The sequence below is a fragment of the Cotesia glomerata genome, linkage group LG3 (genome assembly GCF_020080835.1).
Source record: "Cotesia glomerata isolate CgM1 linkage group LG3, MPM_Cglom_v2.3, whole genome shotgun sequence".
Lineage (NCBI taxonomy): Eukaryota > Metazoa > Arthropoda > Insecta > Hymenoptera > Braconidae > Cotesia > Cotesia glomerata.
In genome coordinates this window covers 17,654,383-17,678,997 of record NC_058160.1, presented here as the reverse complement: position 1 = coordinate 17,678,997, position 24,615 = coordinate 17,654,383, and the positions used below count along the sequence as shown (strand labels likewise).

Sequence of the window (24,615 nt, the reverse complement as noted above, 5' to 3'; positions counted from 1 at the left end):
AGAAGTGGCGAGAAATACCCCCGGATACATAATTAGGAGAGAAACGTAAATACAAGAGATTGAGATAGTGGTCAGGAAAAGAATATGGAGATATGTGGTAGATGTAATGAGAATGGATGAGAATAGGTGGCCGAAGATATGTCTGAAAGAAGAAGCCAGGGGCATATTAAACAAATGCCCGTCCAAACGGGATAGAAAAGTAGCAAATCTAGCAAGAGAGATAGAATACGAGGAAGTATTTCGGATGATCTACAACAATGTGGATGTTGAAGAAATCGACAACAGAATAAAAGAGGGAATAGAAATATATAATAATAAGTGGATGAAAAATGAACAAGAGCAAATCGATAGTTCAAAATATAACAGCCTCTAAAAAGAAATAATATTAAATAAAGATAATGAGATACACTGGCAAGTAATAAATGGATCAGGAAGAGACAAAGAAGTTTGGGCGAGAGCTAGATGTGGAAACATTGTAAGAGCTGGTAAGAAAGGTTATAAAGATTGTAAATATAGAGCGTGCAAAGTGGAGGTTGAAACTCTAGATCACCTGCGTGGATGTGAAAAAATTTTAGAGACTATGAGCGAAAATGAGCGGAGCAATTTACTCGAGTGGCGGGAAACGTATGTGGAAGACAATATAAAAGAAAAAAATAATAAAAACACTAAGCAGGGGTCTGTGCCAAAAATTTTGTAAAATATTAAGAGAAATAGAAGGGTTATTAGAAGACGGTTATAAAGTGGTAGAGAATATTGAGAGCAGGGATGTATGATTAACATGTCTAGTTTAAATGTTGAGAATTTGAGAAAATGAGTAAAGATTAATAATTGTCTGCTCTAAAATAGTAAAAAGAGAGAGAATGTAGGGATTATTATCAATATAGTTGAATGCTATTATTATAGGATGTTATATGCTTGTTTGCTGAATCTATAAGTTCGTAAGCACATAAACTCTTGCACAAAGTATGTGTAAATGTCGAAAGTTAATTATATTATCTTGTAAAATTCAAAGTTTAAAAACTCCTGTAGCTTTTTAAACACATAATTTTATATATTTAAAAATATATTCTTTGTATAACACATAATTGTGATACAAATAAAACTAATGCCTAATATCTAATTTTTTTTTATTAAACGCTCAAATCACTTAAATTTTTTTATATCAAAATCATAAAATACAAATGTTTTAAATAAGTATTTACATTATATAATAAAGAATGAAGAACTTTTTACTTACACCAGATTTTATAATTCAAAAGAAACGAAGACTGTTCATAATCACTGTAAGCCTTTTTGCAAGTACATTGTATTTACTAAGAAATTTCTTAATTTAGGAAAAAATAACCCAAATCAAAAGAACCTTTTTCTCATACGAAATTATACAGTATAATTCTGAGAAAAATTAACGATTTACCATCAATTTTTTTTTTTTTTTTTTTCAACAGATGCAGTGTTATTATTGTTTACCTTGGAGAGTAACGAGTCGATTGATTGGATGGTTATCAAGTATTGAGCTACCACAAAAATTTCGTCCATTTGTGTATAATAAATACGCTGAACTTTTCAATGTTAATTTGGACGAAATTAATTGTGATATTCATTTATTTCCTAGTTTATCAGATTTTTTTGTAAGACTGCTAAAACCCAACGCGAGACCTATTGCTATGAATGCCAATATTGTAAGTAATTTTTTATCATTTAAAACAAAAAAATTAGAAAAACGGTTGACCCTGAGGGCCATCCCTGCAACTTCCCGCTACTTTCGTAATTAAGTGCTCAAAATTGCACTTATTACGTTTTTGAGCTCTTCGAGCTCAAAAATATAATTTTCGTGTAGTTTTGAGCTCTCCGAGCTCAAAAGTCTGATAGCAGTTTAATAAAACATTATTTTTTGAATTTTCAAACCGTAATAACTTTTGAATGAATGTACCGATTTTCACGCGGTTGGCGCCATTCGACGCAGTTTTTCAAATTCTATGATATATTTTCAAACACAAATTGATCAGACCGGAAATTTCGGTGTAATTCGAAAAAAACACTTTTTTTCGATTTCTTTCGTCAACGATAACTCACGAACGAATTAACCGATTTTGACCAGCTTGGTGGCGATCGACGTGGTTTTTCGATGTTTAGAGCTAATTAGTTTTTGGAATCGATCGGTCAAGCGGTTTAAAAGTTATTAAAAAAAAATCACGTTTAAAAAAAATTTTTTTCGCAGTTTTTTTAAGATTTCTCAAAATCTATCTGTCTGAATCGGTCCAACTTGTATTTAAAATCTAAGTTTAGTCGAACCCTTTCGAATGGCACCAACCGTGATCAAATCGGTCAAGTCGTTCAAAAGTTATCACACACACACACACACACACACACACACACACACACACACACACACACACACACACACACACACACACACACACACACGACACCATCGCGGGAATAGTCAGGGAAGCTTCCTAGGACCTCAAAACGTCGAGATCTGATGAAAACTCGATTTTCGAAAAACGAGGTAAAAATAATAACTTCCCGATTTTTGAAAATTTTCAATTGTCTTAGCGGGAAGTTAAAAATATCATACTATTTCTATTAATCTATCATTAATTTCCCATTAAAAACGAATAATGTTTAGGTTTCGCCTGCAGATGGAACAATTCTGTATCTTGGTCCTATTTTAACATCTCAAGTAAAACGGGTTAAGGGAATATCATATAGCCTGCGGCATTTTTTGGGCGATACAAAATCACAAACAAGCAAAGAAGATGAAGAGGAAGAGCTTACTGATCAAGATAACGATGATTATGTAAAATCTCTTTTAAAAAATTCAAATAATTCACTGTATCAGTTAACAGTATATCTAGCACCTGGAGATTATCATCGATTTCATAGTGCGACTGAATGGAAGATTAGGCTTCGTCGTCATTTTCAAGGTATTATCCAGTATAATTAAAGAGATAAAAAATAAAATTAACAATAATATACTCTCACATATAATCGTTAATGTTGACAACTTTCCAAATCAAGCTCATGGCTTTTAAATCAAACTTTTTCAAATCATTAAAAATTTTATGATCGATTAAACTTAAGAAAACAGTTTATCTGAAATGAAAAAAATTGAAGAGCGAACCTTAAGAATAACAATCCTGGTTTGGTAACTTACCCCATTTATTTTTTCAAAGTTTATCTTTGCTCTCATGTAGTTTCTTTCATTTTCTTTCATTTGTTTAACATCTTTACAACTCGAACAGATACCACAAAACTTCCAGCTTTACTAGTATTCAAGTTCGATAGGCCCCATAGAACTAATGCAAAGAGAGAATGTCTCTCGACCAATAGTGCAGAAGGAATGTCCATCGCTTGGTTTGAATAAGGTTCATTAGTCACTTGACCAGTAGACATGAAAAACTTTAATTTATATATACATAATGGGTGAATGAAAAAAAAATAATTCTTAAGAATAACCTTACGAATCAGTCCTAAAACTTCCCGAAAAATAATTTTTGATCTGCATAGATCTACGTGTCATTTCTTAGATCTACTTAAATATACGGAGTTATAAGGAGATCAAAATCTTAATGTGTGTATATCAAAAAAATTTTTTCCCGGGTTCTAACTATTTATGCAACCGGAGAAACTTTAAAGCTCAACAAAATGGTAGTTATGTTTTCGAGCTAGTCATGAAAAATTATATTTTTTCATTATTGAATACGTGTTCTGTAAGTATAGCAATTCTTAGTCTCCGTACTTGAAAGAAAAAAAAATAGTATATTACATACCTAGGCCAGTAAAGTCTTAGATCACATGTAATTGTTGGCCGAGGCAAAGCCGAGGTCTACAAACATGTGATCTGAGGCTTTCTTATTTACTGGCCAAGGTGTGTATACTATTTTTCTGCTCGACGTAGCCGGAATGTGGCAACTTTGTTTAGCGCAGCGGCCAGAAAGTTGCCAATTTCCGGCAGAAGGGCACAAAAAAAACATGTATTACCACGATAAAATCTGAATTTTGAAGTACACTATCTGTTCAATAATTTTGAAAATAAACTTTGTAAAATAAAATTTTTTTCAAGTTATCTTCTTTTTAGAGTCAAAGTGTAAATGTTAAATTTTGACTTTTGAAGATATTCTTTGTATCTAGAATTATTAATTTAAACTGAAGTTACAATAAAAATTTATCAGTTAATAATATATGACACTACAAGGGCAGAAAGTTTGAAATTCCCGGACTGCGCGCTATGATGCCCGAGGCGAAGCCGAGGGCATCACAGCGCGCAGTTCAGGGCTCTCAAACTTCTGCCCGTGTAGTGCATACTATTTTTCTTGCTACCCGGCCGAAAGTACGGAAAACTGACATGTGTAAATTATAAGATATTGATGCCTGCCCTGACATTTGCGGCACGAGCGAAGCGGGTGCTGCTGGTCAGAAGCCAGGCATCAAATAATCTATTATAATCGACAAATACATTACTACTTTCTCAAAATATCTTGTAACGGGTTGGTACCGTCCCTTGGTCACCCCTTTATTTAAATTTAATAATTAAGGGCGCCACTGGAATTTTTATCACGGTTTCCAGAACCGGTCCAAGCAAGAGAGATATCACAGGGTCGAGAGAAATCATAAAAATTTGACATAAATAATAACAAGTAGATTTGACATTGATCATGAATTTATTTTCTTAATTTTACATAATTAAATTCTATTTTAATTCTCACACACACTCACATACCCGAAAAATTTTTCTTAATCCTAACAGTACCCTCTGAAGGAGCGTCTATACTCTAGTTTCTATCATAGTTTCTTATTCCTACGATACCCTCATAAGGAGCGTCTATATCATAGTTTCTATCATAGTTGCTTATTCCTGACGGTACCCTCATATGGAGCGTCTATACCGCAGTTTCTACCTAAGTCGCGCTGTCCACAGGACCCTCACGCTCTAAGACTCTAGATTTGACCTTGGGTGGTCGCCCGGACCCCTGCCCAAGGTTCAAACCGTCCTTAGCCCTTTCGCTGTCGCCCGGACCCTCACTACGGGACTAAGGAACCTGAAGTCGACTAGGACAGAGGAGGATACCATGACACTAGTCGACAACCTGCTAATACTAACCTCCTCGACAGCCCGTGAACGAGGAGTATATAATGTAAATTTAATTTTTTTACACACACACACACACACACACACACACACACACACACACACACACACAATATAATAATTTCATCCAAACACACTCTTGACTCTAATTAACAATCATTTTTAAAATTCTTAAATACTTTTTTCAACATGACTTCCTGGGAATCAATTTTCCCGGTCCCTAACTTGACTTCGATAAATAATTTTATTTAATTTTGGTCGCTTAGTTATTAATATCACAGTAGCGTTTTATTCAACCAAAATTTTAGATTAATTAAAATTTACTCGAATTCAAACTGCCTGAATAATCGGCTTATGTCTATTTTGAATTCCAGTAAGAATTTGAGACTTAGTCGTCAACTTGGCTAAATTTTTCCAAGGCTAAATTTTTATGTTAATTATTTTTGAAACTTATCATACTGGAATTTGACAATTTTATTTATCGAAGTTTTTGAACAATTTTGATCTATTGACAATTTTACGCTTGTAATTTTTTTATAAATTAATTTACTGCTTGACAATTGTAATTTTCTAAATTAAAGAATTTTATTTTATTTAAAAATTTTTTGATATTTTCCCAAAGTTAATTTTAATGAATAATTTTCATTTTAAATTTTAATTTATTTTTAATTGTTGATTTTATTAATCAATCTTAATCTAACTCGGATAAATCTCTAATTTTAATTCCCTTTAGTTTTATTTTAATTTATAATTTATAATAAATTTAATCGACAGAATTTCGCTCAGATGAATGACGCAATTTAACTCAAATTTGTCGATATTGAACTTTCTGATTTTATAAATTTTAACTTGAACTTATTTGACCAATTTTATAGAAATATTAATTTTAATTTTAACCTCTTTTATTTTTAATTTTGAAATTTTTCGACTTGTCAAATTTTCTATTTATTTAAATTTCATTTTAACTAATTTTAACTTCGACTTATAATTTAGATATTTTATTTGAATTCGGATAATTAATTAATCAATCAAGTAGGGTGATTGGAAGACGGAACCTGGCCTGTGCCTAGAATTTCCGGGAGCGACGCAATAATTTACCGAGGTTAAATTTTCTGTACCTGAGAAATTTTTGGCGATTTCTTTTCTTTTAATTCGGCTTCCGTAGTCGTTTCTGTGGCCTTCGGTCTAGGCAAATTTTGTCCGCCAAATTACACAGCTCTATCAGGTATCTCGGATCTGGTTAATTGCGTCGTAGCTCGGGATTTAGTCAGCGGTAAATTAAATCTGGAAATTCAGGATAGTTAGAATAATTATTGGAGGATATTTAGGCTGGCTAAATGCCTAGCAATAAATATCAATTATAAATGTTCAATTAATCGCTCTGAAGGTTCCACAAGAAACTCAGAGGAAAATAAATAATTACCTGTTTTCCAAGATCTCGTGCTGGTGTCTCGGGCTCCGGCTTCACAATCTCGCTTTTCGGTGCGCCAACTTCACTTGCCCCTGGTGTGGAATTATCCCCACCCGCGGAACGCTTATTTTCTAGGCCCCGGAACTTATGTTAATTTTTATTGTTACTGCGCGAGCATCCTAGACCACAGCGCCCAGTGATCCGTCGATAACTAACCGCGGCTAGGGTGAGGACCTTCAACGGATAATGAAGGAGCCCCGTGACAATCTTAATTAAATCAAATAAGTCTAAACTTATTAATATATTATAAATTAACTCTGACTTTAAGAATAAAAAAACAACAGAAATGTGAAATAACAATCGTAAATGCATAAAAAAAAATTAGTAAAAAAATCTGCTGGTCTGATATTTTTTCAAATAATTATTTTTTAACTTCCCGCTAAGAAAATCGAAGATTTTCAAGAATCGAGAAGTTATTGTTGTTACCCCGTTTTGCAAAAATCGAGTTTTTATCAGATCTCGACGTTTTCAGGTCACAGGAAGCATCCCTGACTACCCCCGCGATGTTGTCACTATGTATGTATTTATGTATGTATGTATGTTTTTTTTTTTTTTTAACTTCCCGCTAAGAAAATTGAAAATTTTCAAAAATCGGGAAGTTATTGGTTTCACCCCGTTTTTTGAAAATCGAGTTTTCAACGGATGTTGACGTTTTGAGGTTCTAGGACGCTTCCCCGAATGTTTCCGCGTTGATGTCCGTACGTCTGTATGTGTGTGTGTGTGTGTGTGTGTGTGTGTGTGTGTGTGTGTGTGTGTGTGTGTGTGTTTGTGTACGGCCGTATGTAAACCTCTTATAACTTTTGAATGGCTTGACCGATTTCATCGCGGTAGGTACTATTCGAAAGGGCTTGACTAAACTTAGATTTTGACCATATTTTGGACCGATTAGAACCAGTAGATTTTGAGAAATTTCGAAAAAACTGAAAAAAAAAATTTTTCAAATGTGGTTTTTTTGGAATAACTTTCAAATGGCTTAACCGATCGATTCCAAAAAATATTCAGCTCTTAACATAAAAAAAAAAACACGTCGATTGCCGTCAGCCCGGTCAAAATCGGTAAATTCGTTCGTGAGTAATCGTTAATGAAAAAAATCGTTTTTTTGGGATTTAATTTGAAATTCCTTGTTCGATCAATTGAAACTTAAAAGTTCTTCATGAGGCTTTAAAAAATGCGTTGAATGCTACCAACGACGTGAAAATCGGTTCATTCATTCAAAAGTTATTGCGGTTTAAAAATTCGAAAAATAATGTTTTATTCTACTTCTAGCAGATTTTTGAGCTCGGAGAGCTCAAAATGATACGAAACTATATTTTTGAGCTCTAAGAGCTCAAAACGTAATAAATGCAGTTTTGTGCGCTTAAGTATGAAATGAGCGAGAAGTTGCAGGGATGGCCTTTAGGGTCAACCTCTGAGCGCTCCTCGTCGTTGCACTGCCGCTGTCTTGCGCCAGTAGGTCTTCTGTTTAACAGCCGAGACCAGTGATTGCAGTTTCAATCGGCTTAGCGAAACGAATGGAAATTTTGAAAAAACATTTTTAGAGATAATAGATAATTTAATAAACTATTTCACCACAAAGCATTTTTTTCAAAAATTTCATTCGTTTCGTGAAACCAATCGAAACTGCAATTGCTCTGCTGTTGGAAGTGCGACAGAGATAGTTCCGTTGAGCTCCGTGAGAGCAAAGCGAGAAAAAGATGGTCTCGCCTGTTAAGGATATCTGCCCATATCTCCGCTCCGTAGAGTAATATCGAGTGGACTACTTCTAGAAGCACCCTCCTATTTCTGGTTCGTGATCCCACCGTGTTGGTCATGATTCTCGACAGGTTGGATACTGTCTTGTTAGCTTTCGCGCTAGCGTTTTCGACGTGTTCTCGGAAAGACAGCTTTTCGTCGTGTGTGTGTGTGTGTGTGTGTGTGTGTGTGTGCTTGAAGAGCTCAAAATAACACACAAATTATATTTTGAGCTCGAAGAACATCATAAGTGCAATTTGGAGCGCCTAGGTATACAATTAGCGGGAAGTTGCAGGGATGGCCTTAAGGGTCAACCGTTTTTCTAATTTTTTTTTTAACTTCCCGCTAAGAAAATCGAAGATTTTCAAAAATCGGGAAGTTATTGTTCTCACCCCGTTTTTCAAAAATCGAGTTTTCATCAGATCTCGACGTTTGAAGATCACAGGAAGCTTCCCTGACTATCCCCGCGAGGTTGTCACGGTATCTGTATGTATGTGTGTGTGTGTGTGTGTTTTTTTTTTTTTTTTTTTTTTGTAGGGGGGGAATCCTTTTTACGGATTCTAGGCATAGCTGTTTGGCCTGGATATGAGGCGACTCGACGCAGCGTCATACTAACTCGACACTAACGCCCCTACCCACTAAACCCTAAACCCCTTTTCCTTCTTTCCTCTAATCCCTCATGGAAACCGCCGTCAGGCATTACTTCGTGAAGGGAGGATCTAGCTACTGCTCTTCCTTCTGGTGGCTAAGGTGTTAACTATCTTCCTTCTATCTTCTGCTATTTGCTCTTTTTCTTTCGGTGGAACGCAAGTCTTTAAGGACTTCTGTTGCAAACGTGTTGGTAGCGTTCAGGCAGCTTCTGATGACAACATTGCTTCTACTAGTGAATCTGGTTGCATTCTCTGGTTCAGGATCCTCTCCAGTTCTTCACGCTGTGGATCGAAACGAGGACATACAAAGAAGACGTGCTCCGCGTCTTCAGCAGCTCCTGGGCAAGACGGGCACTCCGAAGAGTCATCGTGCTTAAAGCGGTGTAGATACTCTCGAAAACACCCATGTCCCGACAACATCTGCGTAAGATAGTAATTGACCTCACCGTGATTCCGGTTAAGCCAAATGTCGACCCGAGGTATGAGACGGTGCGTCCACCTACCCTTCTCTGCAGCATCCCATTGTAGTTGCCATCGGCCTATGCTCTTCTGCCGTTCTTCAATTCTAAGTTCTTCCGGGCTCAGTGCAGTTGACCTTTTTCGTTGGTAAAGGGCCCGTCTTTCCTCTGCTAGAACTCTAAGAGGTAGGGTTCCAGCAATGACGCACACTGCTTCTTCTGATATAGTGCGGAAGGCACTAGCTACTCGTAGGGCACTCAGTCGGTATATTGGTCCAGCTTTTCTTCATGATTCTTGGGTTTCCAGTGCATCAGCCCAAATGGATATTCCGTAAGTGAGCACTGATGTGACTACTGATGACAATAGTAGCCTCCTGCTCTGCATTGGGCCTCCGATGTTAGGCATCAGCCGTGCGAGACTAGCCCTCACTACTGACGCTTTGGCACTGACATGTTCCACCTGCTGTTTGAAGTTGAGTCGTGCATCCAGCATCACTCCCAGATAACGGATAAATGGTTGTGATGTGATTTCTCGGTCACCGACATTAATCTTAATTGTTTCAACTTCTTTTCGGCTGGTAATAAGCACTGCTTCGGTCTTCTGCTTGGCCAGTTGTAGGTTCACTGTATCCATCCACTGGTTGATCTTCTCAAAAGTGATGTCAAACAGATGTTGAATCTCGTCGAGGTGTTTGGCGACGATCACTGCGGCAACATCATCCGCATACGCTACCAGTTTGACACATCTTGGAAGCTTCAGTCTCAGGAGCCCGTCATACATGATATTCCACAGAAGTGGACCAAGAAAAGAGCCCTGTGGCACACCACCGGTTATATCATACTCTTTTGGACCATTCTTTGTATCGTATTTCAGCACTCTATCTGTAAAATAGCTAATCACTAGTCTGCGAAGATATGTTGGCACGTTCTTCTCGTCGAGAGCTTGCATGATGCAGTCCCAATTAGCGGAATTGAAAGCATTTTTGATGTCCAAGGCAGCCACCAGGCAGTACTTCTTCGTTCCACCCTTCCATCTAGTTCCTGCGATTGCCTCTTTGGCCGTATTAACAACCAGGTTGATCGCGTCCAGGATTGATCGTCCTCTCCGGAATCCATACTGGTTGTCTGCCAAGAGTGGGTCGACTACTGCATCTATTCGCTGATGGATGATACGCTCAAATATCTTACCCGCCGTATCTAGCATGCAGAGTGGTCGGTAAGATGACGGTTCTTCTGGCGGTTTCTTTCCTTTAGGTAAAAGTACTAACCGTTGCTGTTTCCACTTACGAGGAAAAGTCCCCTCCTTGAGGCATGCGTTGTAAGCGTCTAGAAATAATGTTGGTGCTGCCTTTATGATGGTTTTCAAGGCTATATTAGGGATTCCGTCCAATCCCGGCGCTTTATTATTTCCTACCCGATTACAGGCCTCCAACAATTCTTCAGTGACAGGTGGAATGTCGTCCAGTTCATCTTGCGTTGACTGATAATTGAGACTGTGTTGCTGTGGAAACAGCGCAGTGACGATTTTCTGAAGGAGTTGGGGACACGTAGGTGACGGCATTTGTTGTTTCTTCAGGTGCGTCATGACCACCTTATACGGCCGACCCCACACGTCTTTGTCGACCTCGTATATGAGCTCTTTCCAGCATCTTCTTTTGCTCTCTTTTATGGCCTTATTAAGTTCACGACGAGCTTTTTTGTACTCTGCGATCAGCACTGCAGAGTAAGGTCGTTGATAGCCACGCTGTGATATTCTTCTCTTTCGATGACACTCTTTACGGAGGTTGCTGATATGATCATTCCACCAGTGTACCGCAGGTCTTGAATTCATAACACGTTTGCGAGGCATACTGGCATCACAAGCTTGTGTTACTCGCATCATCAGAGCCTTAGTATGTTCTTCTGCACATCCAGTCTCTATCGGATCACTATCGAGGGCTGTTAGCAATACTTCTGGATCAAGAGATTTCACCTTCCAACAGACGGTGTTAAATTGCTTGATAAGCCCCCGGAGGTTCTGGTCGTTTGACGTTTCCCAGAGTATCGCATGATGGTCACTGGCAGTGTAGATGTCCAGTACCTTCCAGTTAGTGTTACCTTTAGCAAGGCTGGTACTGACAAAAGTGACGTCTACAATCGAGCTTGCGTCACCTTTGGTGTAGGTCGGCGTGTCACCACTGTTGAGCAAGACTACATCTAGTGTAGAAAGAGCTTCTAGCAGCTCTCTTCCTCGTGCATTAGTCTGCTTACTGCCCCAGTCCACTGCCCAGGCGTTAAAGTCCCCGGCTATCGCCACTGGATGATGTTGCTTCGCGTCCTCGGTCAGTCGATCCAAGAAGTCAGTAAACTCAGCAATTGAGAGGCTAGGTGGTGCGTAGCAGCTGTAAAAACGGATGCCATCTACTGATGCTGCTACAAAGCCAGCGCTGCCATTGGTAGCCACACTCTGGAAAGGGAGCCTACCACAAGTCCAGATCACAGCCTTCGTGGTGATATCCGTCTCCCAAGGTTGTCCAGCTAAATGTTTATATGGCTCCGATAAAAGCACAACGTCGAGCTTTAATTCCCGTACTGTCTGCATAAGCAGGTCATGCGCAGCTTCGCAGTGATTGATGTTAAGCTGCAGTATCCTCATGTTCGTTTATTTGTCAGCTTCTGGAGTGCTTCTTGGAAGACTGGACATCGGCCAGAACCAGACCGGTGAGCAGTGTCCTGAGAGCCAGGTTTTTCCGCACATAACGCACATTTCACTTTATTTTGGCATTGAGCAGCTTGATGACCTGTTTGCCCACATTTGATGCAAAGCCCAGATCGGTCGACTTCGCTTTTACATTGGGCAGTAGTGTGCCCAAAGTGCCAGCACTTATAGCATCGTAATGGTGTCTTAATTGCTCTGACACGGCAATTTACCCAGCCAATCCTTATTTTGCCTGTCTTTCCAAGTATCTTCTGCACTATTGCTGCTGGCAATCGTACCGAAGCAGTTTGAGTACCTCTGTAGGCCGGACGAATTTTAATGACATCTTCAGGTATTTCGTAGTCATTTCCAGCTGCCTCTTGTAAGGCCTTCCGGACGTCGTCTTTAGTTGTTTCGTCGTCAATGTCCCGGATTTCAAGCTGTTCCTCTGGGCCTTTACAGATGACTTGCGCTTCTTCTTTAAGGATGCTCTTGATGGTCTTCAGCAAAGCTTGTCCTTTGTCTGCGGTCTTTCTGGAAAGCGTAATGAGCATATTCCCATCATTCGTCTTTTGAACCTTGTCAACGACGTCACGGGTCTGATCTGGTGGGACATCTTTTTTAATCCGACGCAGTATCTCAGCATATTTTGCCTTCTCAACGGGTCGAATAATTAAGGCATCTGGTTTGGTGAATTTTCGCGGTTTTTCCCGCTTAGGCTCCGGCCGAGATTTGTTCACCGGTTGTTTTGGTAACCGCTCTCTCGCTTGCTCCTTCTTCTCCTTCTTGGATTGGACCTTCTGCCATTCAGTCACCTCTTTTTTTCCGGCGTTCTGCACTGCCGTGTTTTTCGGAGGGCTTGGTTTCAGGTCCTGTTTCTTCACAACTTGTCAGATCGTTGGGTCGGGAGAAGATCGATCTTTTCTCTTAGTTGACTTGCTGCTAGTTCTGATTCTGTCTTCCGCGACTGATTCACCGTCACCTTCGGCTCCAGTGTCCATTGCTTCTTCATTCACGATAGTTGCTTGAATGCTTCTCTCCGGTGTGGTGCGAGAAGTGCGTCGTACTGTTAAACACCATTCTTCATCAAGTTTCTTGAATCTCTGGAGGGCATTGGCTACGCTGGTCGTCTTGGTCTTAATCTCCTTGTGGATATTGACCTTAGATTGGATGAAGTCATTTAGCTCACTGGTCAGCTTTTCAAGGCGTTCAAACGCTTGCGACCGCTTCATTTCAGCGCTTGCTTCAATCGCTGCTTGTTGGGCATGAGGCCCGTTTTCACTATTGTTGTTTTCCTGAATTTTACTCATACTTTTAAATTCACCAGCGCATCGTACGGAGTGGAGCGGGTTGTCATAACTAGGAACGGGTGTACCCTCGGAGATAGTACTCCTACCCCAGTTCCCTGAGGCCTAGCCGACACTTAGCCAGCCCCGGAATACACGGACGGACTAGACTCGCTCGGAGCGGTGAAGATTCCGATCTCTAACACTCACTGCGTACTTCCTGATCAAGGCCCGAAGTGGCTGGCTCCTGATCCACTGCTGCAACTTACACCTCGGCAGAGCAAGCTCACATCAGCCGTGGCCTGCATCGTCGGAAACTACGACACGAGGTTCCGGTCACTCCCAGTGGGTCACAGCAGGGAACGATCGTCTTGTTAGGTCAGTTAGTGCGACCAACCCATTAAAGGGGAGTTTTGTCCACGGGAGCGTATTTTGTTTGGTTATTTTGCTTGGCTCCTACCCGCTGTACCTCATCAACTAAGAGATTAAGTGTCATCCAAGGACAGCGAGCGTTCTCCCATCCGCTCGGGGAGACGCGCCCGGTAGCAGTATCTCTTCTGCCCCGAGGTGTGTGTGTGTGTGTGTGTGTGTGTGTGTGTGTGTGTGTGTGTGTGTGTGTGTGTGTGAAAGTATGTGTGTGAAAGTATGTGAACCGCTTATAACTTTTGAACGGCTTGACCGATTTCATCGCGGTTGGTGCCATTCGAAAGGGCTTGACCAAACTTAGATTTTGAAAACTATTTGGACCGATTCAGATCAATAGATTTTGAGAAATCTTCAAAAAACTGAAAAAAAAATTTTTTTTAAATGTGGTTTTTTTGGAATAACTTTTAAACGGCTTGATGGTTCAATTCCAAAAACTAATCAGCTCTTAACCTCAAAAAACCACGTCGATCGCCACCAGTCCGGTCAAAATCGGTTGATTCGTTCGAGAGATATCGTGAACGAAAGAAAACCGAAAAAAGTGTTTTTTCGGAATAACTCCGAAATTCCTAGCGCGATCAATTCAAAATTTGAGTTTCTTTGTGAGGCTTGAAAAACTGCGTCGAATGCTGCCAACCGTGTGAAAATCGATTTATTCATTCAAAAGTTATTGTGGTTTAAAAATTCAAAAAATAGTGTCTTATCAAAAGCATAGGAAAGCAATCTTTTTGAGCTCGGAGATTGTATTTTTAAGCTCGAAGAGCTCAAAAACGTCATTGGTGCAATTTTAAGCGCCTAAGTATGGAATTAGCGGGAAGTTGCAGGGATGGCCTTCAGGGTCAACCGTTTTCCTAATTTTTTTTTGCTGATTTCACGAATAAATTTATTTGTGAATTTCTTTATTCTTGAGTAACGTTTTTTTTTTTCATTTCTCATATTTTACGATACATTCAACTTATTTTAGACATTATTTACGTTTCTAACATTTAAGAAATGTTTTTTTTTTTTTTTTTTACATTTAGCTTATTTTACAAATGGAAAAATTTATGATTTTCAAATTTTAGTGGTTAGAAATTTCCAAATTTAGGGTTGGTAATTAATTCCCAAACATAGAAACTGACTCAAATTAATGAACGCGATTGTAATTGATTGTAAATTGCCATTTCGATAGTTTTGCAAAAAGAAATACATTGAAAAGTTTTTAAATTTACTACCAATTCGAACTTTGAATGATGCCATTTATCTCTGCTTTTGAAATTATAGCTAATGGTTTATTTTGGATATCACATATATTATGACTTTGATTTACCGTGGTTTATATATAATTATATGAAATTAAATTTAACTATTTTTACTGCGTTTACACCAATAAAAATATTTTCTTATTTTTCAGGTAAATTGCTAAGCGTAAACCCAAGAGTAGTCAATTGGTTTCCACATTTATTGGAAATCAATGAGCGAGTTATTTACATAGGTGATTGGAAAGAAGGCTTTATGGCTTATGCTGCAGTCGGCGCCACTAATGTAGGTTCCATAAGAGTATACTGTGATAGTACTCTTCGCACGAATACCAAGTGGAAGAAAGAAGATAATGGGCAAGATTTTCATTTTATTTCTACACAAATTGCTAAAGGAGAAATATTTGGGGAATTCAGATTAGGGTCTACAATAGTGCTTTTGTTTGAAGCACCTAAAAATATTTGCTTTTCTGCAAAAGTTGGTCAAGCAATCAAAATGGGTGAAGCAATAACAATGATACCGACAGAATGTGATCAAGTAAACAAGATCCCAATTAATTTAAATAGATCGATATTAGATGCACTCAATCTTCTTGGATTCTGCCGAAATATAAACACTAATGGATTGTAAAGTTGTTTAAATATTATAATAAATATGTTTATAGAAAGTACATTACACATAAAAATACAGCTCAATTTTGATAAAATTAAATTTAGTATCATCTATACAGGCCTCACATTTGAGTAGAATCTAGTGATTGATTTTTGCTAATTGAATTTACATTTAAAAAATTGTTGTCCTTTGCAATTCTTAGGTCAGACGAATCCTTGGCTTCGCGGTTTCTGGTTACTTCTGCTGCACTTACAGTTCACTAGGATCTCCGTGCTAATTTTTTATATATTGTGTGTTGTAACGCATCACCAACAAACTAAAATAAATAACGATAAATTAAAAGTCGGGGGTGGTTTGTGATCAATAAAATATTTAAGCTGCCTGGGAAAAAATCAGTATGTATGATCTGATAATACACTTAAAAATAACCATAGTCATTTTGGTGAGAAAAATGTATATTATTAATATAAACAAAAATTGTACATTATAAATTCTTATGAATAGTGTCATTAGCATGTTACATTAACAGTAAAATCGACAAAAAATAAATAATTAACTTTATATTATGAATGCATGAAAACAATAATTATAACTTTACGCTTAAGTCACACAATTGTGTTTGTATAATATAAAACTAAACAATGTTACTATTGTTTTTGAATTATTTTTGTTTTGTTCATTATTTTGAATTACTTGATAAGGAACTAAAATTATTGGACATAATAGATGTTATTATCATACTCGTGATTATTATTATAATTAAAATTTGAAAATATATTAAAAATTGCTTGATGTCGAATTTATCTGTGTGGCCATAATTTTTTGTTAAGCAAATTAAAATGACGAATGTGTGGAAGATCCTTGACAACAATAGTATGAGTAACCATGTAAAAAAAAGAAGTATTGTATATTTGCTTAATTATCTGGTTATTCCTCGTAAAGGCTCTGATGGTGCAGAAGAGTTTCTAACGGTTCCCGTATTACTGGAATTCGCTGGTGAAACAATATTGCTTGATTGCCCTTGATGATAAACACTAGAAGCTGGACTATGCCTAAATTTTGATGAAATTTATTAATTATTGTTTTTTTGAATTATCTCAAATTATATTGTTTAAACTTAGTAACTTTCTTTTTCGTTTAAATCTCGGGGTTACAAGACAATTAACGATTTTCCGTTTTTCCATATAACAAGTAATTAAATTTTTTTTTATTGTTTTCAAGTAAAACTCGGGAAAAAATTCCCCTAATTTTAGAGCGCCTATTCGTGTAGAAAGTTAAATCCGAACAAAAACAGTTTCACTGTAAAAAATCGCGGCAAGCCCACGTTCACAAGACTATTAGAAAAAAACAATTTTTTTTCCTTTACAAAAAGCTATAAAATAAAAAAAAAAAAAAAAAAAAAAAAAAAGACCATTCAATATGGCACGCCGTTTTACTATTTAATAGAAGGAAAAAAATGATCTTAAAATTAATAACTAAAAAGAAAAATGCATATTTTATGTTAAAACATAATCAAAATATAATAGATTAATTTTATGTTCATACTTAAATTTTTTAAGGAATAATTATTATGTAGGGATATAATAATATATCAACGAATTAAAATTCTGAGTTGAGCTGATGACAAAAAGAATATTTTTATTATGCGTCATGATAATTAAAAATAAGAGTTTAATAATTATGTGAGGACATAATTTTAACTAACAATTTTTTTTATGTAGTGACATAAATTAAATTGGCTCCTGTAGATTTATATTTTTGGAGTAATTATTTATAACATTTTAATTTCTTTTAATCGAAAATTTAATACAAATAAGAATTAAAATTATCCACATAATAGAAATTCGGAATTAAAATTATGTACATAATAAAAATGTTATAATTAAAATTATGTACATAATAAAAATGTTATAATTAAAATTATGTACATAATAGAAATTCAAAATTAAAATTATGTACATAATAATAATTCAGAATTAAAATTATGTACATAATAATAATTGAGAGTAGAAAAAATGGCCGAAAGGTAAACACGTGACGCTCGATCACTCCATTATCTTTGCGTTAGAATTTATTTATTTTACATTAAAAATTATTGATAGCTGTGAAATAATAGTCCTAATAATTTTCTCTTTATAATTGTGAAAAAGTTGACCACAATTATCTTCAAACAGTGCTGTGTATAAGTTCGACTCTGTATGTCACAATCGTTTGAGGTTAGAATGATTAGTAGTAATGACGTCAAGGAAATTATAGCTGCCAATCCTCCTCGCATCACAATATCAGAAGCTGGACAAGCATCAGACCACGGCAGTTTTCAAATCTCACCACCGCTGGATAAAAACAGACCTGGAAGGAAGCCAAAACACCTGACTTTCACCAGGGACAGAGTTAGTTCAGAAGGAGACATCAGGGATCTTTTGAAAAGAAAAAGGGAGGTAACTAAAGAGTTGGATTCTTCTGAGGGCGATCCTGATAGTGTTATACCACCTCCCAAAAAAATGGTCAACGGAAAAGATGCTGGATCAGATATGTCGATAGCCCAAGGGAATAATGACAATGAGGTTAGTATTAACCGCATTTTAGCATCTTTAACTAATGAAATTAAATTGTTAAGGGCTGAAGCTGTAACAAATACTAAGAACCTTGAGTCTAGGATCTCCACTGCCCAATCTGATAACCTTCACGCAATAAATGGAATTAAAGAAGAGCTTAAGTACATTGAATCTACCTGGGACTCTAGGTGGAAGGAGCTAAAAACAAAACAAGAAGAACTCGAAGGTGAGTTAGCTACAATTAAAGCTAATTTAAATACACAAAGTGCGAGCAACACCAACCCACGAGTAAACTCTCCCAGTTTGGATACTAATCTACTGGAAAGCAAGATCAGGAAAATTGAGCAGATTATTGATTTGCAGGAGAAGGAAGCCAAACGGCTTAATATTATTATTAAAAATCATAACTGGACTCAAGATAATTTACGCTCGCAGGCACAAAATTTCCTACGCACCAGCTTTGATACAGATACCGACGTTTCTGGTATCCAGGCTGCCGATAAATTAGGCAGAGTCATCCGGGTCAAATTGAGCTCACTAGAAGCCAAAGAAAAAATTTTATCCAATAAAGCTAAAATATTAAAAGATAGTAAAATCTCGATCACTCGTGATCTCACACATCAGGAACTAATTCAGAGGTGAAATTTGAGGAAAGCAGCAGAAGAAAAAAACAAGCAAGGTATAATAACTGTGTTGAAAGGTAATAAGCTCAAAATCAAGGATGATTGGTATACCTGGGACACTCGAAACAATACATTGAAGCAACTGAAATATGAGCACATGGATAAACCTAAATCCACCCAAGTACCTTCTGTATCACCCCTACAGGATTCAAAAAACTAGATATATTCTCATGGAACTCCAGCGGTAGCAGTAATCTTTTTAATCACATCACTGCTCCAAAATCTGATATATATTGCATCTGTGAGACTTGGGCAACTTCGGACATAAAACTCCCTCCTAGCTGGAATAATTATCAGGCCTTTTGCGCCCACGCTGTAAAGGAAAAAAGCACTGGTCGGGCTAGTGGAGGCCTGGTAATAATTACTAGAAAAGTTTATCAGGTAAATATTATAGAGGTAACAGATAGCTGGATTTTTTGCTGTGTAAAGTCGCTGAATTTTGAGGGAGTCATTGCCAGTATCTATCTTAGACCAACAAGGAATATCGATATCTCTCTTGAGTTACTTCAACTTGCGCTAGATATAGTTAATGACTCCTATGGTCATCTTCCAATATTACTACTTGGTGACTTTAACGCCCGGCTGGGGACTCTAAACAATATACCAGACGAAGTACTCATTGAAACTTCAATATGCCAAGTAAGAAAATCACTGGATTTACTTATCACCTCCAGGGGCCGCAAGCTGGCTGATTTTATGCAAAACAATGGCTTCGTACTTTTAAACGGTAGAACTTCGAGCGACTCTCCAGCCCAGTATACATGTACACACACTGGTCGCAGTACTGTCGATCTTGGATGGATAAACTCAAGCTCCGTTGCCGATGTCAAAGACCTAAAAGTTATACAAGAAGAAAACCCCTCAGATCATTTCCCGTTCATAATTTCTCTGTTTTACGCACAAACTAACTCTTTTGAAGCCCCTATTTGTCACTCACAAGTACGCACCCTCCGCTGGAACCCTAACCAGAAAGAAACTTACAAAAACGCTCTAAGACACTCTGAAAAAATTGCTGCTAACTACGCAGAAGAAAGTACAAATCAACTTAGCTCTAAATTATTGACAGCTATTAAGGAAGCAGCACAATCCTCAGAAATGATTGCTAGAACCCGTCAACATCACAAAAATTCTCAGGATTGGTACGACAAGGAATGCAGAGAAAAACAGCTCAAAGTCAAACAACTTTTTAAAAACTACAAAGAGGCAGCCTTCGAGAAAGCAGAGATGGAAAAATACAAGTCAGCCAAAACTGAGTATAAGAAAATGATTAAGCACAAGAAAAGTAAAAACCAAGAGAAGATTAGGAATAAGTTAGCAAATGTTAAAAATACCTGTGAATTCTGGTACACTATTCGAGGATTTAGATCAGCCCATGGCAACGAAAACCCTATTTCGCTAGACTCCTGGGAACAATTCTATAGCTCAAACCTACCGCCAGAAGAGAAAGACGATACACTGTACTACAGGGTCGCTCACCCTACGGTGGGTGCAGACTTTACTATGAAGGAGCTGGACAGAGCCATCACGAGGGCCAAAAATAAAAAAGCTCCGGGTCCAGACAGCATTCAAAATGAATTTTTGAAAAATCTGCCATTCAACTGGAAGCTCTATGTCCTATGTCTTCTCAACAAAGTTCTTAGGGAAGAAATCATGCCGAATAATTGGTTCTCCACTCTTATAACCCTCATCCACAAGAAAGGGGACAAGCTGGACCATCAGAATTACAGAGGCATAGCACTAGTGAATCATATTGCCAAACTTCTTACTAGTATGATAAATGCTAGGCTCTCTAAGTGGGTGGAAGACAACGTGATCGTCCCAGAAGCTCAAGCTGGCTTCAGACCGGGGCGTGGATGCTTGGATAACCTGTTCTCTCTAGTGGCTGCCCTAAACTGCCGTCTAAGACAGAAAAAAGCGACACAATTTCTCCTGTTTGTGGACTTCAAGAGAGCTTTTGACACGGTTAACCACAAGCTCTTGTGGCAAAAGCTCTTTGAAGTAGGACCTAGTGCAAAAATGGTGCGACTTCTTAAAAACATCTACAGCACGGCACATCTAAAATTGCAAGTCAACGGGCAACTGTCAAAGGAGTTCAAGATCAATGAAGGTGTACTGCAGGGTGAATTACTCAGCCCACTCTTATTCATAATTTTTATTGCTGACCTAGAAAAATTTCTGAGGGAAAATGACTGCGAAGGCACAAATATTGATGGATACACGGATATCTTACTGCTACTATATGCTGATGATCTTGTGATCATGGCCTCATCAGAGGCTGATCTACAAAGCAAGATTGACCTGCTCAACAAATACTGCAAGCAGAATAAACTGCAAGTTAACACAGCAAAAACTAAAGTACTAGTATGCAGACGTGGCGGTAAACTTCCTGGAGATCCTCACTTCTTTTACGGCAATAATGAACTAGAAATAACTAACAAGTATGACTACCTAGGTCTAAAAATCTCTACAACTGGATTTAGCCGCACTACAGCTAATGAAGCAATACTAAAAGCTAAGATGGCCGTAAATGCAGCCCACCCGCTGCTCATTAGGTCCAGAACTGACTCATTTGATTGTATAACTAAAATATTTGACAGCATCGTTGCGGCTACTCTCCTTTATGCGGCTCCAATCTGGGCAATCAATTATCTCGAACTGATAGAGCAGGTACAATTGAGCTTCTTCAAGCGAATCTTCTGCCTGCCCAGGTGTACAGATGGAGCTTTAATCAGAGTGGAACTGGGCCGGTCCCCCCTTGCTCTTCAGGTAATTAAATCAACCTGGCAGTGGATTATCAGAATGCTGGAAATGGATAATAACCGTCTACCCTTAATCTGTCTCAGACGTCTACAGGTTTTGAGAATTAATACAAAAAATGATAAGCATAACTGGCTAAGTCGTGTGCTCGGTATAATAAATACTGTCACCCCCGAACTTACCTCAAGACTTGAAACACTCGACGTGGATTGCTGGAAAGCGTTTAAAACTTATTTCTTGGATAAATATAAAAAATATTTACTCGAGCAAGATCTTAGAAAACTAGCCAACGCCAACTACCATCAGCTGCAAATCATGAGGCCATTAGACGGATCTAGAGCTTCGTTCTTAAATAAAAGAGTACACTTCCAAGCCCTAAAGGTGCTACTCCAAGCTCGTTTAGCCAATAAATATTATCAACATTTCACTGTCGACCAAGTATGCTACAAAAATAACCCAACGCAGCCTTGTCCAATTTGCAACACAGGTGAGTTGGACAATCTGGAGCACTTTATCAATGTTTGCCCAATCCTCAAGCCATACCGGGACTTCTACCTGATGAAAGATAATTTGAATCCACCGACGGCGTCTGAAATCCTGAATAGCAACGACCTCCAAACTATCAGATGTTTCTTTTTGTTTACTAAATACTGTTGCCGACTGAAAGCTTTTCTTCTATGTGAATAACATAATTTAGTTTAGATTTTGCATTAATTTAGTTATGTTCATATAATATGTTCATATAATATTCTACTCCGATTGTACAAATACTGGATGTATTTTGAAACAATAAATTATTACTACTACTACTACATAATAATAATTCAGAATTAAAATTATGTACATAATAATAATTCAGAATTAAAATTATGTACATAATAAAAATGTTATAATTAAAATTATGTACATAATAGAAATTCAGAATTAAAATTATGTACATAATAATAATTCTGAATTAAAATTATGTACATAATAATAATTTGAAATTAAAATTATGTACATAATAATTCAGAATTAAAATTATGTACATAATAGTAATTCAGAATTAAAATTATGTACATAATAGTAATTCAGAATTAAAATTATGTACATAATAAAAATGTTATAATTAAAATGATGTACATAATAATAATTCAGGATTAAAATTATGTACATAATAGTAATTCAGAATTAAAATCATGTACATAATGGAAATATTTGAATTAACATTATGTATTGAGATAATATTAATTGCTTAATATCATTATGTTACAAGATCATTTTTATGTATTATTATTATTTTATTTATTTTTAGGATAAAAACTTTAAATTAAATTTATGTTACTAGATAATTAAAATTTGTTATCGGTATAATTAATTATGGTGGGACATAATAAAAATTATTTGAATTTTAGTTATGTAGTGTCATAAATTTTTTTGAAGTATTCATTATGATTTCACTTTTTACTAAATTCTGTGAATTTTTATTAAGATCAACCATAATAAAAATTTTGCAAAAATTTTTAAACTGTTTTAAATAAAATTAATCCATTTTTTCTTATGCAGATACATCATTTTAATATTTTTTATTATGCTATTTATAATAAAAAAAATATATTTTATCGTTAATCATAATTGAATTGTATTGTCACAAGATAATAAAAATGTTTTTATTTTTTCTTAAGAATAATTTCTAATCATTATAATTATGTCGCTACATAATTATAATTCGTGTTTTTTAGTACCCCTTCCTATGCATAAGCATTTAATTTTATGTCGGGACATAAAATAATTATATTTTTATTATGTCAGTACATAAAAAGAATTCACTGAAAAAATTCTTTTTCGAATTAAAAATAAATTTCTTTTTTTTATGTTCTGCAAAAATATTACCTGATTAAATAGTAAAACGGCGTGCCATAATTCAACATCCGAAATGGAAGTAGATTTCATTTTATTTCATTTCTGTGGATATTTTTTGATTTAGAAAAACATGTTAACATATAAATTGAAGCTTAATTTCCAGCTTTCAGATGCCTTTTACAGAAAATAGATTTAACATGCGCACATAAGCGCGCGCTTGAATATCGCGTTCACATATATTTTCATGCTTGTGATATATTCGACCAATCACATCACGAATAAATTGGCTTTACATATATTTCATCTCAATTTTATGTTAGGATTAATATTTAATTTGCGCGCGCAAGCCATGTATGCGCGCCAAATCGACCGCTTTTGACCCTGACCCCTGGTTGAAAGTTTTCCATCCTTTTCTACCCTATCAAAAACGTCTCTCATAATTTTTTCAAATTTTTTTACCCAACCAAAAAAAAGTTATAAATTTTTCAAAAAAACCGCTTTTTTATTTTTAAATTGCCATAACTTTTTCAAGAATTGACTTATCGGGACGTTTTTTTTTTTTCAAAATTTTTGTCATTAAATGTTCTTTTTGGAAAAAAATAAAAAAAAATTATTCAAACCTATCTTCATCGTTATTTTTTAGATTTTCCGAAAAAAACTCCGAATTTCTCGATGATAACCATTTTTAATTTCTTTTTTCTTTCTTTCATATGAAACTTTGGCATTTTCTACAAATATCCTGAAATTTTCCGAATGGTGTTTTTTCGATGTCTATTTTTTTTTTCAATTGAACAAAAAAAATTTTTTTTTTTAGTCTTATTTTTTATAACACCGGCCCAAAAATTTTGGGGAATCCTCAAAAAACAAGATAATAGTATAGAACCAAAATTTGAACATGTTAATCACCGAGAAAATTAATTTTTTCAAAAACAAAGAAAATTGAAAAACAATTGTTTTTTTATTTATTGCTTAATAAATGGTGGGCATTGAAATAAACAATTCCCGATACTCTGAGTTTTATGATTAAAACAGTTTCATCAAATGGTTTAATACATGATTACACCGGCCCAAAAATTTCGGGGAATCCTCAAAAAACAAGAAAAAAGTATAGAACCAGAAATTGAACATGTTAATCACCG

General features: G+C 36.3%; 2 protein-coding genes across 5 annotated transcripts in view; one reads left to right on the top strand and one right to left on the bottom strand.

The window, feature by feature from the left end:
• The first annotated feature begins 2,474 nt into the window (after positions 1 to 2,474).
• LOC123262027 (phosphatidylserine decarboxylase proenzyme, mitochondrial) lies at positions 2,475 to 15,697 on the top strand. The gene is made up of 3 exons (XM_044724006.1): positions 2,475 to 2,509; positions 2,630 to 2,927; positions 15,182 to 15,697. The coding sequence occupies exons 1-3, from the start codon at positions 2,483 to 2,485 to the stop codon at positions 15,655 to 15,657; spliced, it is 801 nt and encodes a 266-aa protein (XP_044579941.1). The 5' UTR covers positions 2,475 to 2,482; the 3' UTR covers positions 15,658 to 15,697.
• A 499-nt stretch (positions 15,698 to 16,196) lies between these two features.
• The window catches only part of LOC123262012 (protein AF-10-like), a 69,122-nt gene continuing 60,703 nt past the window's right edge, over positions 16,197 to 24,615 (bottom strand). For all 4 annotated transcript variants that reach the window (XM_044723981.1, XM_044723979.1, XM_044723983.1 and 1 more), the window contains exon 13: positions 16,197 to 16,691. In XM_044723981.1, the coding sequence (XP_044579916.1) occupies positions 16,559 to 16,691 (133 nt within the window). In that variant the 3' untranslated portion in view covers positions 16,197 to 16,558. The remainder of the gene's footprint in view (positions 16,692 to 24,615) is intronic.

What these genes read in the sequence shown, in the direction of transcription:
- LOC123262027 (XM_044724006.1), top strand. Translation starts at nt 2,483, where the DNA reads ATGAAAACTCGATTTTCGAAAAACGAG. An exon ending in CTCGATTTTCGAAAAACGAG is followed by an intron (nt 2,510 to 2,629) that starts GTAAAAATAATA and finishes AATAATGTTTAG; the next exon opens with GTTTCGCCTGCAGATGGAAC. An exon ending in GCTTCGTCGTCATTTTCAAG is followed by an intron (nt 2,928 to 15,181) that starts GTATTATCCAGT and finishes CTTATTTTTCAG; the next exon opens with GTAAATTGCTAAGCGTAAAC.